This window comes from Stegodyphus dumicola, chromosome 12 (genome assembly GCF_044657685.1).
Source record: "Stegodyphus dumicola isolate Sdum_Otavi_A_Nest chromosome 12, ASM4465768v1".
Taxonomy (NCBI): domain Eukaryota; kingdom Metazoa; phylum Arthropoda; class Arachnida; order Araneae; family Eresidae; genus Stegodyphus; species Stegodyphus dumicola.
Window position 1 is genome coordinate 36,168,763 of NC_140779.1, and position 19,000 is coordinate 36,187,762.

Here is a 19,000-nt window from a genome sequence, read left to right on the forward strand (position 1 = left end):
CAAATGTGCTGCACCACAGAATGAGATAGATTTACTAATTTAGTGATATCCAGAACCAAATTTCCATCCTGAAAAAATGATAAATTTTCAAATACTGTTCGATGTTTCCTTACGACTGTGAGCATTCTTTAAACATTAAGTAAAATATAACGAAGTAAGCGAGCAAAAAATAAAGCCAAACAATTTCTTAACATCACCAAAATGCAAAAATAAAAAAGTGGGAGATAATTTTAGGAAAACGTTGGGGTTGTATGATCAATTTTGTGGTGTGTTTTATTAATATTTTAAAAATTATTATTAACAATTTTAATTGTGTTTTATTAATCCTTACATTTTGAATTTTAGAAAAAGAAAATAAGTCGGTATTAAAAAAGGTTGGTTTGATTCAAAGTCACATCGAAATGATATGAAAAAATATTGGGCTTTATATTCGAACTCAGTTTCCAGTTATAGCGCTTTTTGTACAAATTACTAGTACGCAAACACTTTTGTGAGACACTGTATTTTCATTTTTTTGTCTGTATTATAGGGTTAATTTATTTCTTTAGATATCTCTAAACTGGATTCTTTTGACTTGGGAAAAATGACAGTATAATTTTTTTAAAGGTAGTAACTTAATGTATTGGAAAAGTTATCAATATGTTTAGTACAAATTATAATTTTAATTAAACTGTCATGACTTTTTTATTTCTTGGTTTTAAACTTGTAGGTAAAATTTAAGTTGATCTTTGGATTATGGTAACTTGGCGAAAATTTGGCGTCCAACTCTGCTACAGCAACCCTCTATTTTTTTTTCGCCGCCATTTTGTCTTCACGAAGTAAAGACATGTTTCTTTTCTTTTTATTTACTCAACACTTTTCCCAACAATCTACTAGCCGAATTACACTTATGCTAGAAATTTTATGTAACAAAACTGCTTAATCATGACAAATATTAACTGCAAAATTGGGAAAAAGTGCACAATCACAAACTCCTTGCGCATTTTTCAGAATAGCACATACACATAAACATTTACATGTAGACTTATTTTTACTTAAAAAAAATCCCAGAATTGCACAAAAATACTGCTATTTTCTCATAAATTACAAAAATTTGCACGAAAATGCAGGAAAATTTTCTGAATCTTTAAACTCGGTAAAAAGCACATATATGAAATTACCTGATCGCGAAAAAGTATATACCCTTTCCAAGGATGAACATTTCCACGTATAAAATAAATAAAATATCCAAAAACTTTTACCTCTAAATTATCTATTATATTATAAACGTCACCAACAAATTTTTAACGCAAACATTAAAAATAGTTACAAATACTTAGTGTTAAATATTTAAATTATTTCCATACACGTTTACTTCAACTGAAACGTATACCAAATTGCTACAAACATAAAATTCACAAAATAACTATCATTTAATTAAAATATCACTAAACCATGTACACGTCGACTTATTTTTACTTAAAGAAACATCCCAGAATTGCACAAAAATGGCATTGCGCACACTCTTCACTATATCCATGTACACTGCTTTTTTCTCATAAATTAGAAAAATTTCATGAAAATACTCAACGTATTCTACTCAAACGTATTCCAAAATACTACAAACATATAACTCACAAAATCACGATCATTAAATTAAAAAACACTACTTAAAATATAAATAAGCACATACATTAAATTAATAAAAATTAGATTACAATCCTAATTACTTTAAACTAAATCATTGCTAATAACAATTTTCCATAATACCATATTAATTTATTTACTCCTTACATTTAGAACTATACATAAAAATAATATCCTCAAATGATTAAAAATACTAACTTACCTAATCTTCATTACGTGGCACGCACACTTCCGTACAGAAAGAGTTCCAATCGGCTGCAGTACTACTGCTAATTTCTAAATCCGAAATCCAGTAGTCAACTGGCAGTCTATTCACCCAGTAATAAGAAATTAATAAAATTTCACCCATACTCAAACTACTTTCAGCAAACCACGTACCCTTCCTTACACTAAGTTTCACAAAGTGTCCATTTTCACCAGATTTCTTGCACCGCCATTCAAACTTATCTGTAATATCCTTCCTTTCACACAATCTCAACTTTTTATTATTATCAGATAAATGCATTAAAAATTTAGAATTCACTTTACATAGCGCCATGCAATCCGAAAATTAATCAACATTATTTCACACAGCACACAATGAAGCTTAATACAAAATAATATATTACTACAGATATTTTTCCAAATTTTACCCCCTTTTCCGATTAAAGAATTGTAATTCGTCCATTAATGTCACATGACATATCTCATGATCTCTCATTTCTCTTACGCAAAATAATGCATAATCAGAACTGAGTACTTCTCACATTATTACCAAAATCGCCTCCAGAATGTTGCCAAACTACCTGTTACCATATTCCAAAGATCAGCCAAAATGGATTGTATAAAACTAGGCTCTATGGAACTTAGAAATATAATTAATAATAATTAGGAAGTAATTTTCTATTCTAAAAATATCCATAATTCTTTGCATCTAATATCCCATTTTAGCTTCTGGATTGGAAGCAAACTTAAAGTTTCACTTTTGTATTATCATTATTTTAAATACTGGCCTGGGCTATTATTAAATTTTTATTTTAAATCTATGTGTGAATTAAAAATGCATTTTGTTATGGCTTTGAAATAAATACAGTATGGAATAAATTGAGAAAAATATTGGACATTGGCTTGGTTTTATAATTTTTGCTTTCACGAAATGAGGGCATTCTACATAAAGAGGATCACATACTTAAAATGATCTAAAGAAAAGATAGATCTTTGTCTTTTGCAATGCAAAAACATTCTTAGTATATTAAGCTATTTTCTTTTTAGTTTTCTACTCTGTATCAGACACCTTATCCTCTCTAGCGTTTTTTAGGGGGAAGTCTATGTAAAATTCTGTCATTGGATATTAGGTGCATTCTTGACAGATATCAACTGCTCGCCTATACGAAACAGGTGCACGATGAACTATGTGCCAAATGCAGGGTTAAGAGAAGTTAAATTATAACTTTTTACACACTCTAGTTCTAATATAACAAATATGAACTTATTTTGAACTGTGATATTCTCATAATTTTCTATGTATACTTTAAAAAAAAATTTTTTGTAATAAGAAATATTTAAATACATTCAAAAGTTATTTAAAATATAGAAAAATTATTTTTTAAGGATTTGGTTTGGAAAGAAATAAATGCAAAATGTGCTGATAGAAATGCTATTTCTTCATGTTTGAAAGCTTGCTTAAGCAGAGAGATTGGAAGTGAAGATGAGTGAGTACAAATATTAAATATGTTATAGCCTTTCTATTCCATTACGTTGTTTGAATCTTTAAAGATCAGTATTAATATGTATATTTAAATGCATATAATTAAGGATATCAGTTTATTTTGGTACTTATGTATTAACTAATATCTTTGTTATTCATAGACTGAAACTTGCCAATAATGGCACCTTTATATTATTGTCAGTGATAATTTAAAAAAAAAGCTATTTAGCTTTTGCAACCATTTATTTGCATTGTTATTTGTAACCATATACAGTACAAAGTCCAAGATCCAGACGTCCAATATCTGGAATGTTTTAAAATCCGGATCTTAAAGCCACCAGCAAAGTTTTTTTTAATGCTTTACGTATGCACATTTGATTTTTCCCCCATAAGAAACCATGTGAAGAATCCCAATTCTTAATTTCACTTGGACACTAAATAAAAATACCTCGTTATTGAAGAAATAATAATTTTGGCATAAATTTTTGTGATCAATAATTTGGCTCCATAGCTGCATATCTGCTTTTCCAGTTAATGAATTTTGTAAAGAAATGAGGAGAAGCGGTAATAAGTAAAGATGATATAACAGAAGTTTTTCATTGCGATGGCAATGCTCCAATCATCGATTATTTAACAGAGGCGAAATCTGTAGTATGGTTCTAGATCCAGAAAAAACCATTACTGGTAGTGAAGAAAAAGTGATGAGAGGTTATTGAAAATGAAAAATTTTGATTTACAAGTTAGTTCGAATTCTCGACACAGCAAATAGAGGCTTGAATAGTGGAACTTTGTAATAGAACAAGAAATTATGTCTGTCTATAGAGTTGAAGAGAAAGTATAGGCACAAAAAATGAAGCAACTTAATTTACATTCAAAGAAATGTTTAATAAAGTAAACAATTAAGCCTTTTTTTTTTTTTTTTTTTTTTTTTTTTTTTTTTGTAAATTTTGATACCCTTTACATCATAAATGCTTCATTATTTCATAAATCATGATTTCATATTTTTAATTAAAATTTTTTTTGTATGCCACCTCACTAGCTTTAAATTGATGATCTAATACCCGGAAAAATCCCAAATCCGGAAACGGCAAAGTCCCAGCGAGTCTGGATCTCGGACTTTATACTGTATTTCATTTCATTACATATACACTGAAGAGCCATTGCATTATGACCACCCTCCATCTATAACAATGAGCTCATCCAGGAACAAAACCACTGTGGGTGCATGGCTGATGTCGGAGTATGTACGTATCCAAATGATCAGAAGGTTGTTGATGCTTGTTCCTTGATCTATTGCACCAAGATATTTTACTGTACATTTACTTACAATTTATTTACAAGTCGTATGCCACCTGGCATGTTTACAAGCGTTATGCCTCCTGGCATGTACATGATAGACATATTCTGCCACTTGGCATGTGAATTGATACATCATACTAGTTTTCTGCCACCTGACAGATACGATGCAATTACCTCAATTAGCGGTAATACGCCCAACATTTTGGCGTGTCCACTTCCCTAACGTTCTGTAACGCAACTGACTTTTTGTGCGGTGCGTCCTCTGGGCACAAATCACCGCAATCACCGAGGAGGCCAAAACATCCTCCCCTCCGATGAATTACATTCATCTTAATACAATCTTCAATATATGCAAACAAGTAAATGAAAAGTATAGAAACTGAAAACATACAAAAACCTTCAAAAAGTATAAAATTACATGTTACACTTACCAATCTTCTAGCAAAACATCTTATATCTTACTATATTGAAATGTTAACTATGAGGGTTAAACTAGAACAAACAAACAAAATTATTAGTACAATAAGAAATAAAAAAAATAAAACATATTCAATATAAACCAAACACTTAAGTTAATGTTCTTCAACTGGTAAAAGACACAGTTTGGTAATAGGACGTTTAATGTCCCCGTGCACAGATTTTAGTCTAACCACTCGGACATTATTGTCTCTTCCAGGAAACGCTTCTATTACTCGCCCGAGTTTCCAACGTAATGAAGGCATATTATCTTCTTAATGAGAACCAAGTCATTTAGACAAATATTTCTGCTATGCTGTTTCCATTTGCTATGCTGCTGTAGTTGGTACAGGTACTCTTTGACCACCGCTTCCAAAACCCTTGGAACATCTGCTGTGTTAGTTGCCATCTTTGCAATGGAGACACTCGTACTTCGGTTAAATCTTGTTCCGGAACAGCTGTTAAAGAAGTCCCTATAATAAAGTGTCCAGGAGTCAAAGCTGTCAAATCATTGGGATCATTGGAGACCGGTGTTATTGGCTTCGAATTTAAGCATGCTTCAATTTGTGCAATTAGAGTTACAAACTCTTCATAAGTCAAAATTTGAGTTCCAACACATTTTCTTTAGATGCAACTTCATAGATCTGACAGCTGCCTCTCATATACCACCATGATGTGGAGCAGCAGGCGGGTTGAATATCCACCTTATGTTTTCATTTGCTAACCACCTTTGAAATTCTGAAGCCTTCCGTAACTCATAGGCGGTAAGCATACCAGATTGCTTTTCACGAACGGATTTACAGTTGTTCACGAAGCACAGAACATAAGCCATTATTCCCAGTACTTTGGTTAAATTTCCATACAGTTCAAGATTTAGTAACGGTTCTGTAGATTCCACAAGTGTTTTCAAAGTAACACATTTTCGTTCTTCACTAACGTTTTGCAAGTCAGCTTCGGTATTCATTTCGTTTATGTGATGTCGAATATCTACTTCTGAAAGCCAGGGTGGCCCAGAAAACCAATCACTATCATTAATTAGAGCTTCAGCATCCATCCCCCTTGTAAGTTTATCAGCAGGGTTTGTCTTCCCACTGCAAAAGTACCAGTTGTTTAAAATTGTTTTCTCCTTGATTTCTACCACACGATTTCTAACAAATTGTTTCCACTCGTTGGCAGATCCCTTGATCCAGTGAATGCAAATTTGGGAATCAGTCCAGTAAAATATATTTCCCTTATCCAACTGCGGAAATATCGATTGCAAATACGAACCTAATCTTGCAGAAATTAATGTTCCCAAAAGTTCAAGCCTAGGGAGTGTTACCCTTTTTAATGGAGCCAAACGAGATTTCGACACTATGAAACTTGTTTTACATTTATTTTTCTTCTTAAATCTAAAATATGCTACGGCACCATAACACTTGGGACTGGCATCAGAAAATATGTGAACTTTTATAAACTTCCAACACATATCACTGAAGTACTGTCTGGGAATTTCGAAAAACTTCATTTTTTCAACTTCTTTTAACCATTCTTTAAATATGAATTCTGTATAAAGGGGAACACTTTCATCCCACTGAAAACCCTTTTCCCACATAGTTTGCATTAAGAGTTTAATTCGAACAGTAAATGGATTCATAATTCCTAAGGGATCAAAGAGCATACCATATGCTAAAATGATGCGTTTAGTTACTTTGAGATTTTGTAACTTCTCAAATTGAGATACATCTATTTTCAAATTATCATTGACATTGTCCCAGATAAGACCTAAAACTTTCAACGGTACCAAAGAGTCTTCAGATGTTTCACGAGAGTCAGTTCCATTAAGTTTCCATAGTTCATTCAGCTCAGGTGAGTTTGAAACCCATCTACGTAGATTCATACTGGCCTCGCTAAGAATGAAAATCATGTCCTTGCTTAAATGTAATGCCTTTGCTACATTAACTGTCCCAGAAATTAAATCATCTACGTAAAGCTCTTTTAACATACTGCATGCCTCATCGTAGGCATCTTCATACTTTTTTAAATGCAGTCTTACTGTAGCTGTTAATAAATAAGGTGAACACTTGACCCCGAAAGGAACTCGATTGTGTTGGAGAACTTGTAAGTTGGGATTACTGTGATCGAGATTTGACTCTTCTTCATTTATCCACAAAAACTTTAAAAAATCCCTATCTTCTTTAGCTAAGCCTACCTCTAAAAATGCACGCTGAATGTCGGCACAAAACGCAATTGAATGTACCCTGAATTTAATGATAATCTTTAGCAAATCAGGATTTAAATTAGGTCCGCTTTCCAAACAATCATTAAGTGATAAATTTCCCTTACTTTTAGAAGAAGCGTCAAAAACTATTCGAACCTTTGTAGAATCCTTCTGCTCGCGCACTACCGCGTGATGAGGCATGTAATACCCCGTTTTCAAACTACTATTTAAATACGTATCTACCCGTTCCACTATACCATCTCTCAAGTGTTCATTAATTATCTCATTATATTTTAAATATAGCTCGCTATTTTTCTGAAACTTATTATTTAAAAATTGTAAACGCTGTTTCGCGATTTCATAATTGTTATTTAAACCTTCAACACCCTCTTTCCACAATAATCGAGTTTCATACCTTTTATTCTTGTAAGTTGTATTTCGTTCAAATGACTCTTAAAATTTTTTTATCTGATAGAGATATTTCTTTATCCGAACTTATCCCAATTGCTTCTAATTCCCATAATTTTTTAACTCTTTCATAATCTAAGTCCTCATTTACAACGGTTATATGATTAACTCTTGCGTCCTTACACTTTGATCCTTCGTCCTTGCCTTGAATCACAAAACCAAAAGTGCTTTCTGTTGCGGCTAATTTTTTACAAATTTTCACGTTTCGTTCTCCTAAAATTTCCCAAATATAATCCGAACCTATTAATACTTGAATTTCGTCACTCGTACCAGCATCTGCTAATTCTATTCCCTTCTCAAACGCCATCTTTCGTATCCACCGAGAAGGAACTTTTACTTGCCCTAGTGTTATAGAATCAATGACTATTGCATTAATTTTTTTCTTTTTACTGGGATGGCTTACATTTTGCAATACGATTTCTACGATATCATACATGCGCTCTTTTGCATCTTTGCATCCAAATGTGAAAATAATAAGCGCTTCTTTATTAATAATTTTCAACCCCAGTGAATCAACCACTTCTCGTAAGATGAATGACTTTGTTGACCCTGAATCTAGCATACAACATAATTCCTTTTCGTTCCCCCCTTTACACCTAACTGTTGCCGAAAACATCTGTAAAAGAACGGAAGTCGGTGGTTTAATTTTGTTATTATTTTCATTACATAAGAGCAAAAGAGAAGCTTCAGGGATTGGCGTTTGTTTTGTCTGATTGGAAGTATCCGTCTCTAAATCTTTCGATGCAGCGTCACATATTAACGAATTATGTAAACCTTGGACATTGCACAGTCTGTATTTTTTCATCTTTATGAGCACAGAAACGCCTTGGATGCCCTTTTGAAAAGCAAATAAAACATAAACCTCGATCCATTAATGCCTTTCGGCGAGCCTTTAAATCAAGTGCGCAATCATGATTCATATGACAAGCAGATAAACAAAATACGCAGACATTTTGATTCTCTTTCTTAGGGGGGTAGAGAACTTTCGATTTGGATTAAAATGTGAATTTTGAAAGTATTTAGAGGGAGTTTCGCTTTGACTAGTTAATACCGAAGCACCTTGCTTATTCGTACTGTAATCATTTCTTTTAGAAAGCATGATAGATTTATTTTGATAACCTTGATGGGAACTTTTGTTTCGTATTGATGTTTCATTTACATCAAAATTCTTAGAATGCGCTAACATCATTGATGTTTCCCTATATTCCACTTCCGTTTTCAAGAACGTTAGTAGTTCATTAACATCAAAATTTTGTTTATCACTTCTTTTCCTAGTGAATTCTAGAGTTAAATTCTCGGGTATTAACTTTAACAAAATAGGGGATAATAAATGTCCATAAGAACCACTAGTAACATTTAAAGAATTTAAATTCCTTATTTATATTTCTATATCGTCATAAAGCTTCCTCAAAGAAGCCGTATTTCCGGAATATTTTACAGGTTCTAAACTCAACAATTTATTCATATGCGCATTAATTAGCAGGTCATCTCTGCTGAAACGGTTTTTTAGTATATCAACGGCCACCGTATAGTTTTCACTAGTAAATGTGGTTGATCTTTACATTATGGTAACTTGGCGTTATTTGGGCGAAAATTTGGCGACCAACTCTCCTACAGCAACCCTCTATTTATTTTTCCCGCCGCCATTTTGTCTTCACGAAGTAAAGACATGTTTCTTTTCTTTTTATCTACTGAACACTTCTTCCAACAATCTACTAGCCAAATTACACTTATGCTAGAAATTTTATCTAACAAAACTGCTTAATCATGACAAATATTCACTGCAAAATTGGGAAAAAGTGCACAATACCATACTCCTTATGCGTTTTTCAAAATAACACATACACATAAACCATGTACACGCCGACTTATTTTTACTTAAAAAAACATTGCAGAATTGCACAAAAATGGCATTGCGCACACTCTTCACTATATCCATGTACACTGCTTTTTTCTCATAAATTAGAAAAATTTCACGAAAATACATGACAATTTTCTCAATCTTTAAACCCGGTAAAAAGAACATATATGAAATTACCTGATCGCGAAAAAGTATTTACCCTTTCCAAATATGAACATTTCCACATATAAAATAAATAAAATATCCAAAAACTTTTACCTCTAAATCATCTATTACATTATACACGTCACCAACGAATTCATACCACAAGCATTACAAATACTTAGTATCAAAAATTTAAATTATTTCCATGCACGTTTACTTCAACTTAAACGTGTACCAAATTCCTACAAACATAAAATTCACAAAATAACTATCATTTAATTAAAATATCACTAAACCATGTACACGTCGACTTATTTTGACTTAAAAAAACATCCCAGAATTGCACAAAAATGGCATTGCGCACACTCTTCACTATATCAATGTACACTGCTTTTTTCTCATAAATTAGAAAAATTTCACGAAAATACATGACAATTTTCTCAATCTTTAAACTCGGTAAAAAGAACATATATGAAATTACCTGATCGCGAAAAAGTATTTACCCTTTCCAAATATGAACATTTCCACATATGAAATAAATAAAATATCCAAAAACTTTTACCTCTAAATCATCTATTACATTATACACGTCACCAACGAATTCATACCTCAAGCATTACAAATACTTAGTATCAAATATTTAAATTATTTCCATGCACGTTTACTTCAACTTAAATGTATACCAAATTCCTACAAACATAAAATTCACAAAATAACTATCATTTAATTAACATATCACTAAACCATGTACACGCCGACTTATTTTTACTTAAAAAAAAATCATCCCAGAATTGCACAAAAATGGCATTGCGCACACTCTTCACTATGTCCATGTACACTGCTTTTTTCTCATAAATTAGAAAAATTTCACGAAAATACATGACAATTTTCTCAATCTTTAAACCCGGTAAAAAGAACATATATGAAATTACCTGATCGCGAAAAAGTAATGAACATTTCCACATATAAAATAAATAAAATATCCAAAAACTTTTACCTCTAAATCATCTATTACATTATACACGTCACCAACGAATTCATACCGCAACCATTCCAAATACTTAGTGTCAGATATTTAAATTATTTCCATGCACGTTTACTTCAACTAAAACGTATACTAAATTCCTACAAACATAAAATTCACAAAATAACTATCATTTAATTAAAATATAATTAAATTCAAAAACACTACTTAAAATATAAATGAGCACACACATTAAATTAATACATACATAAATACCCATTTCGAATTCACTTTAGTTACGGCCATGGGATCCAAAAATTCACGAATACTGTTTCACACAACACAGAATAAAGCCAAATAGAAAATTTCCAGATTTTTTCCCGATTTTCCCCCTTTTCCGATTAAAGAACCGTAATTCGTCCATTAATATCACATGACATATCCCATGATCTCTCATTTCCCTCACACAAAATAATGCGTAATCGGAACTGAGTACTGCTCACATTATTACCAAAGTGCCAGGTAGTAACCTTTATCGCCTCCAAAATGTCGCCAAACTACCATTTACCATATTGTAAAGATCAACCGTAAATGTTAATCCACTAATAGCATTTAAAGCTAAACCTCCCAAAAGCGATTTTAAATAACAAAAGTTGTCAACCGAACTGAGACTTTCGTTTTGGTGAATGGAATTACGAAACTGATTCCAGAATTCAAGCCAAGAACAAGGATCACCGTAATATTTTGTAATCGTTAATTTTGGCAATTTTAAAGTATTAACTTCACAAGTTTTCAACTTCGGAGATATAGTTTCCTCACTAGAATTTCTAGATTCAACTTTACACGCGTTTTTTCTTAATTTTTCCTGAATTTTACATTTAAAACTTATAATTCTTTCCTGATGTTCCTGCGCGGAAATTACTTCTGTTTCCAACTCCTGTTCCATAATTATAAGTTTTTCAATCTCAGAATCGTATTGTTTCAACAACTGCGATTTTTCAAGTAACATTTCGAGTAATTCTTTTAATTTCTCATCCGCTGTTTCACCCTCTTCTAACAATGCAGAATCTATTTTACTCATCAACTTAGTAGTTAAGCTACGCGTCACCGTACGCAACTTCTTTGCCTTATTCATAGCCTCCATTTTACCATTAGATTCTATCAACTATAATAATCACCAAGATTTTTATTCAACAATTCTATTCAAAACTCGAAAAATGAAAAAGGGCCTACCTCGAATTTCTTCGCGTTAAATCCTGGCTTTTCAGTCATGAACTCACTAATTTTCTTCATCCATTCTTCATCTCCACAAATCAAGTCCGGTGTCACCAAAAAAAAAAAAAAAAATGTACGTATCCAAATGATCAGAAGATTATTGATGCTTGTTCCTTGATCTATTGCACCAAGATATTTTACTGTACATTTATTTACAAGTCGTATGCCACCTGGCATGTTTACAAGCGTTATGCCTCCTGGCATGTACATGATAGACATATTCTGCCACCTGGCATGTGAATTGATACATCATGCTAGTTTTCTGCCACCTGACAGATACCATGCAATTACCTCAATTAGCGGTAATACGCCCCACATTTTGGCGTGTCCGCTTCCCTTACATTCTGTAACGCAACTGACTTTTTGTGAGGTGCGCCCTCTGGGCACAAATCACCGCAATCACCAAGGAGGCCAAAACATCCTCCCCCCCCCAATGAATTACATTCATCTTAATACAATCTTCAATATATGCAAACAAGTAAATGAAAAATATAGAAACTGAAAACATACAAAAACCTTCAAAAAGTATAAAATTACATGTTACACTTACCAATCTTCTAGCAAAACATCTTATATCTTACTATATTCAAACGTTAACTATGAGGGTTAAACTAGAACAAACAAATAAAATTATTAGTACAATAAGAAATTAAAAAAAAAAAATAAATAAAACATATTCAATATAAACCAAACACTTAAGTTAATGTTCTTCAACTGGTAAAAGACACAGTTTTTTAATAGGACGTTTAATGTCCCCGTGCACAGTTTTTAGTCTAACCACTCGGACATTATTGTCTCTTCCGGGAAACACTTCTATTACTCGCCCGAGTTTCCAACGTAATGAAGGTATATTATCTTCTTTAATGAGAACCAAGTCATTTAGACGAATATTTCTGCTAGGCTGTCTCCATTTGCTACGCTGCTGTAGTTGGTACAGGTACTCTTTAGACCACCGCTTCCAAAACCCTTGGAACATCTGCTGTGTTAGTTGCCATCTTTGCAATGGAGACACTCGTACTTCGGTTAAATCTTGTTACGGAACAGCTGTTAAAGAAGTCCCTATAATAAAGTGTTCAGGAGTCAAAGCTGTCAAATCATTGAGATCATTGGAGACCGGTGTTATTGGCCTCGAATTTAAGCATGCTTCAATTTGTGCAATTAGAGTTACAAACTCTTCATAAGTCAAAATTTGAGTTCCAACACATTTCTTTAGATGCAGCTTCATAGATCTAACAGCTGCCTCCCATATACCACCATGATGTGGAGCAGCAGGCGGGTTGAACATCCACCTTATGTTTTCATTTGCTAACCACCTTTAAAATTCTGAAGCCTTCCGTAACTCATAGGCGGTAAGCATACCAGATTGCTTTTCACGAACGGATTTACAGTTGTTCACGAAGCGCAGAACATAAGCCATTATTCCCAGTACTTTGGTTAAATTTCCGTACAGTTCAAGATTTAGTAACGGTTCTGTAGATTCCACAAGTGTTTTCAAAGTAACACATTTTCGTTCTTCACTAACGTTTTGCAAGTCAGCTTCGGTATTCATTTCGTTTATGTGATGTCGAATATCTACTTCTGAAAGCCAGGGTGGCCCAGAAAACCAATCACTATCATTAATTAGAGCTTCAGCATCCATCCCCCTTGTAAGTTTATCAGCAGGGTTTGTCTTCCCACTGCAAAAGTACCAGTTGTTTAAAATTGTTTTCTCCTTGATTTCTACCACACGATTTCTAACAAATTGTTTCCACTCGTTGGCAGATCCCTTGATCCAGTGAATGCAAATTTGGGAATCAGTCCAGTAAAATATATTTCCCTTATCCAACTGCGGAAATATCGATTGCAAATACGAACCTAATCTTGCAGAAATTAATGTTCCCAAAAGTTCAAGCCTAGGGAGTGTTACCATTTTTAATGGAGCCAAACGGGATTTCGACACTATGAAACTTGTTTTACATTTATTTTTCTTCTTAAATCTAAAATATGCTACGGCACCATAACACTTGGGACTGGCATCATTTCTTTGCCTTGTAACGATAAGCTGAGAGAATATATCTGTTTACTCAAACCTATAATTAAGAAATCATTGAAGTTCACATCTAAGTTCAAACGATGGATTTAGCATTTTGTCCCCACCAAACTCTGATGCAACATATACCCCCAACAAACTCCAGTGCAACACATACCCCTAACTTTTCCTGTACATTACATACCCCTACCAAACTTTTCCTGTACCTCTGGGGCTATGCGCAGCACACTTTGGGAGACACTGTAATCGAGCATTTGTGGTTCCACCTGAAAACCAAAATTGTGCTGCCATGCTACCCCTTTGCAATGTGTAGGAATTGCAGGAGCAGTTGGTGAGTACCAGATACCTCATAGTACCTATCAGCACCTTGTGGAGTCGATGCCAATCTGGGTGCTGACAGTTTTGAGGGCTAAAGGTGGTCCTATATGTTATTAACAGGGTGGTCATAATGTAATGGTTCTTGGGTGTATATATATATAATTTTATAATGGTTGTTGTCTAGGATTTGCCAAGTCTTGGAAACAAGCTATTTGCTTTTTTCAAAATTGCAGTAAAAAAATTAGTAGTGGAATAATTACATGCAATGAAGTTTTGCATCTCTCAAGAAAACAAATTATGTTACTGTTATGGTGATTTGTCCAAATAAGCCACTAGAAGGAAATGATTTGAAAGATGTAGATTGCCATTTTGTATATTTTCTGTTTATACCTAGTGGTTGCCACTGAATCATTTATTGACAAGCTACTGCCAATGGAACTGTGGAGGAATATTGAGTATAAGTTAATGTATAATTAATTCAAGTAATTATTTTATATTTTTATTTAAGTTAAATAAAGTAATTGACATAATATTATAAAACAGATGAATACCAATATACATAATACAGGATATGTCATAAAGAATACTATCAGTTCTGTTGTTTCTTAAAATTATGTCGAGTCCAAATACACTTCTGTTATAAGTACCTCATGACTTAATTTCAGCTACGTTTTACCGAGAATGTTGTGATGCATTTTACTACTGCACAACTTAATGTGTGCATGTGCTAAAATTTTTTTATAATTTTTCATCCATAGAAAAGAAAATATAAGGTGCACCCATAAAATAACCAAACAAGTTAAAAGACCAAACAATAAAATTAAAAAAAGTAAAAGAATAAATGTATATTCAAAAAGAGTGACATCTCAACTTTTGTTTAAGCTGCTTATTCTGTCGTCAGAATATCAAAATTCCTGAATCATTTTCATTTAGTGAGAAGATGTTTTACAAAAAAGTTTGCTTTGAGATGGAACTACATTTTAAAGTTAAATTTTGTTATAAAGTCAATCTGTTACCAAAATATAAAATACCTTAAATTTACCTTAAATAAAGTAAATCTGCTACCAAAATATTAGAGATGATTCAAACAGGATATGGTGATACATCATTATCAAGAACACAAATATATGAGGGATGTAGAGTCATTAGGTATTTTTTGGAAGCAGGAGTCATGAAAAACTAGCAATGCCTTCGCCAGGAATCGAACTGCGGACCTCTGGAATACGCGCCCCGCGTGCAGGCCACTACACCACGAAGGCACGCGAAGATGGTGGGAGAAATACCTTATATACTCCCCCTTTTTAAGACCACCACACCAAGAAGGCAGGAGAGATACCTTATAATGTAACCACTGTAAATTTTGGTATGAAAGTGTTGAAGATGAACCAAAGATGGGGCATCCTTCAACTTCAAAGAATGAGGAAATGTGGAGAAAATTTGCTCTTTGGTAAAAGCTGATAGATATGTAACAACTCGGTAACTTTCCGACGTGCTTGACATAAGAAAGCTGTAAGTTAATTTTAATTGAAAAATCTGAAAATGAGGGAAGTTTAGCTCGATTTTTGCCTTGGATTTTGATAGAACAGTAAAAAGAAAACAGAAAAGCTTTCTCTGAAGACTTGCTGACTTCTGCAAGACAGGACAACACTTTCTTAAATTGTATTGTAGCACGAGATGGGACTTGATGTCTACAATACGACCCAGAAACAAAAAGAGAAAGTGCACAGGGTAAAGGACTGTCTTCTCCCAATTTAAAAAAAAAAAAAAAAAAAAACCCTCCACACGCACCCAGATGCCGAAATCAAAGACTATGGTAATGCTGATTGCATTTTTTGATTATAAAGGACTTATTCGTCATGAAGTTGTCCCTGAAAATCGATAAATCAATCGATTGAGTATTTTTACAGGAAGATGCTTTTTTGATTAACAAACAGGATAAGGTAAGTTAGGAAGACTTTTTGATTCTGAGCAATGGTTTCTTTTACACAGTAATGCTAAGCTCCATACAACATTCCCTGTATGACAGTATCGTGCTAAGCATTCAATTGCAGTGATAAATCACCCACCATATTCTTCTAATTTATTGCCAGCTGTTTTTTTTTTTTTTTTTTTTTCTTTCTTTTTTTCGGAGCTTAAAGTGGATATGAAAGATCAGAGATTTGAATAACTTCTCAGATATTAAATCAAGCCTTATGTGCATTTTGTGAGTGGTTCCTACACCTATAAACAGTGTTTTTAATGATCTGAAGAAATTGGAAAAATTGCGTACTCTTCTGTTATCAGGACCAGATTCAGAAATGTATGCTTGTATGTATATAAGTGCACATATGCATATGTATACGCACACACACAAATACATACACATGTGTGTACATACATACATTTCTGAAGAAGTACATTCTGAAATTCTTCATAACAGAAGACTATCAAAAATTGTATAGGCTATTATTTTCAAGGAGATAAATTTATTTGGAGATCAGTAATCTTTTTCTTATTTATAAGAAATTGTCTGGTTACTTTATGGGCACACCTTTTATTATATCTATATTAACACCGTCTCCAAATGTGGAGAAATTATTGCCTTTAATAATGCAGTGATATAATATGTGACAATATTTCAAAGTTTGTGTCTTTTAAAAATTTTGCACTGCTGTAGTGTGAATTATTTCTTGGAAGATCATGCATACTTAATTGTGTATTTTTTAGCAGTAACGAGTTTATATAATTTTAATTTGAGTTGCGTGTTTTTTTATTTGATAGTTGTTAGATTATGAATTTAGAATGGCACATATAAAAATGATTTATGTTAAGTTGTGAGGTATTATACTGCCATAAAGCAGAAATGTTTCAAAATATGTAAAAAGTTCATTACAGTCAAAAGTCTTTAATCTGGACTCATTGCGACTTCAGCGATTCCGGATTATCGATTTTTCCGGATTATAGATCATCAGTTTAAATCTGGTACGATGGCATGCAGAAATTATACAATTAAAAATATGAAATCGTAATTTATGAAATAAAGAGCAATTGTGATCTAAAGGGTATCAAAATCTACAAAAAAAAAAAAAACTGATGTGTACACCACATGACTTCCTTGTACGGAATATTAAATTATACACATTTTTTCTTGCATTTCATTTAAACTTATTGGATTTAATTAAATCTACTTCGCTGACAGTGCATAAACCACAATAGAATAAATGCATTCTTTAAAATTTACAAAAAATAGCTTAATATTTATTTGTTTACTTTATTAAACATTTCTTTCAACGCGCGCATGCGTAAAGCATACATTACGCATAGTCGAAATTAGAAAATTGCAACCAGAAAACTATTTTATGTGTATTAGTGATATTTATAATGATGAGGAAATTGATTTAAATCATTTAAATAATATTGGAGTACATCGAGATGAAACACTACATTTAGTAAGGAATTATAAGCCGAATAAATAAAAACATCTGCCCTGATGAGGATAGTGCTGACAGATCAACTTCCAGTTCATTGCGCCCCCCCCCCCCCCGTAGTGCAGTGTGAAATTGATAAGCAGATTTCGGAATGATTAAAGAAACAAATCATCTCTCTGTCACTTTCTTCATGCCTTTATCCATTTCTTGCGGCAATTTCACTTTTTGTTTGATGGACATCGAAACATGCTTTTGCTTTGTAGATCCTTTGGGAGCTCCAGAATCCGAAATTCTTTTTGACATAATCGAAAGTTCAAACTTACTTTTTATAAAATTGCTCTAACAGTCTGCAAAAAATAATCCAAATAGAAGATTGAGGAACAACACAATCTGCAACATTAACTGAAATAGATAATTAGATAATTTTAGCTTAGCTTATACCATCCATTATACATTAAACACGCATGCATTAACGCATGCGCAGAAAGTTTGTAGCTTTGAGGTCCGGATTATTGATCTTTCCGGATTATAGACATCCGGATTAAAGACTTTTGAGTGGACTAGTATTTAATGTGATGGTGCATAAAAGAGTAAAGGCTGATTCCGTATAATATTTTTATTTATATTAACCCCTTACTCGTCGTGCTTGTGTCTTGTATGGGCAACCAATACGAATAAATTTTGTCACGCTTGTATCTCACACGAGCTCTGCTTTTGCAATAAAAAGGTCAAGGAATACCAAATTTTATCGCACCCTTATCATTTCTATTGACACAGATGGCAGCACAATACTTGTAAGTTAATTAGATAACAGTAGTATGTAGATTCAGAATATTTTTTCCGTTAGAACATGTTTTGAAAGGATGCAGTTTCAGTGCTCATCACTTTTTCATGTTTAATGTTCGTAAAATAAGTAGTTCAAGTGAACAAGAGGATTTAAGTCTTGAAGAATCGGGAAGTGATTCAGAAGGCAGCTTTTTTTCAGATGCTTTTGATTCTGAAGTATCGGATTCTGAAGACAGTGACGATACCGCACAACTTTAACCAGGGCGCCAATGGAACCAAATTATGTCGGATGTCCCAGATATTGGTGCTCCACATTTTCAGTTCAAATTGTTGCCTGACGTGAATATTTCATTTGAAGCCAGTGCAGGCATTTTACAGTATTATGAACATTTTATAAATGATGAAATAGTGGATGTAATTGTAAAAGAGACTAATTGTTATGCTGAGCAATCAGGTAATGTTGTTGGGAAAAGGAAACTG

The 19,000-nt window shown here is 33.0% G+C and overlaps 1 protein-coding gene across 2 annotated transcripts in view; it reads left to right on the forward strand.

Annotated features, from left to right (window-relative positions):
- The window catches only part of LOC118205678 (mdm2-binding protein-like), a 156,665-nt gene that overhangs the window by 1,353 nt on the left and 136,312 nt on the right, over positions 1-19,000 (forward strand). For both annotated transcript variants that reach the window (XM_035377972.2, XM_085827615.1), the window contains exon 3: positions 3,217-3,317. In XM_035377972.2, coding sequence (XP_035233863.2) covers positions 3,217-3,317 — 101 coding nt within the window. The remainder of the gene's footprint in view (positions 1-3,216; positions 3,318-19,000) is intronic.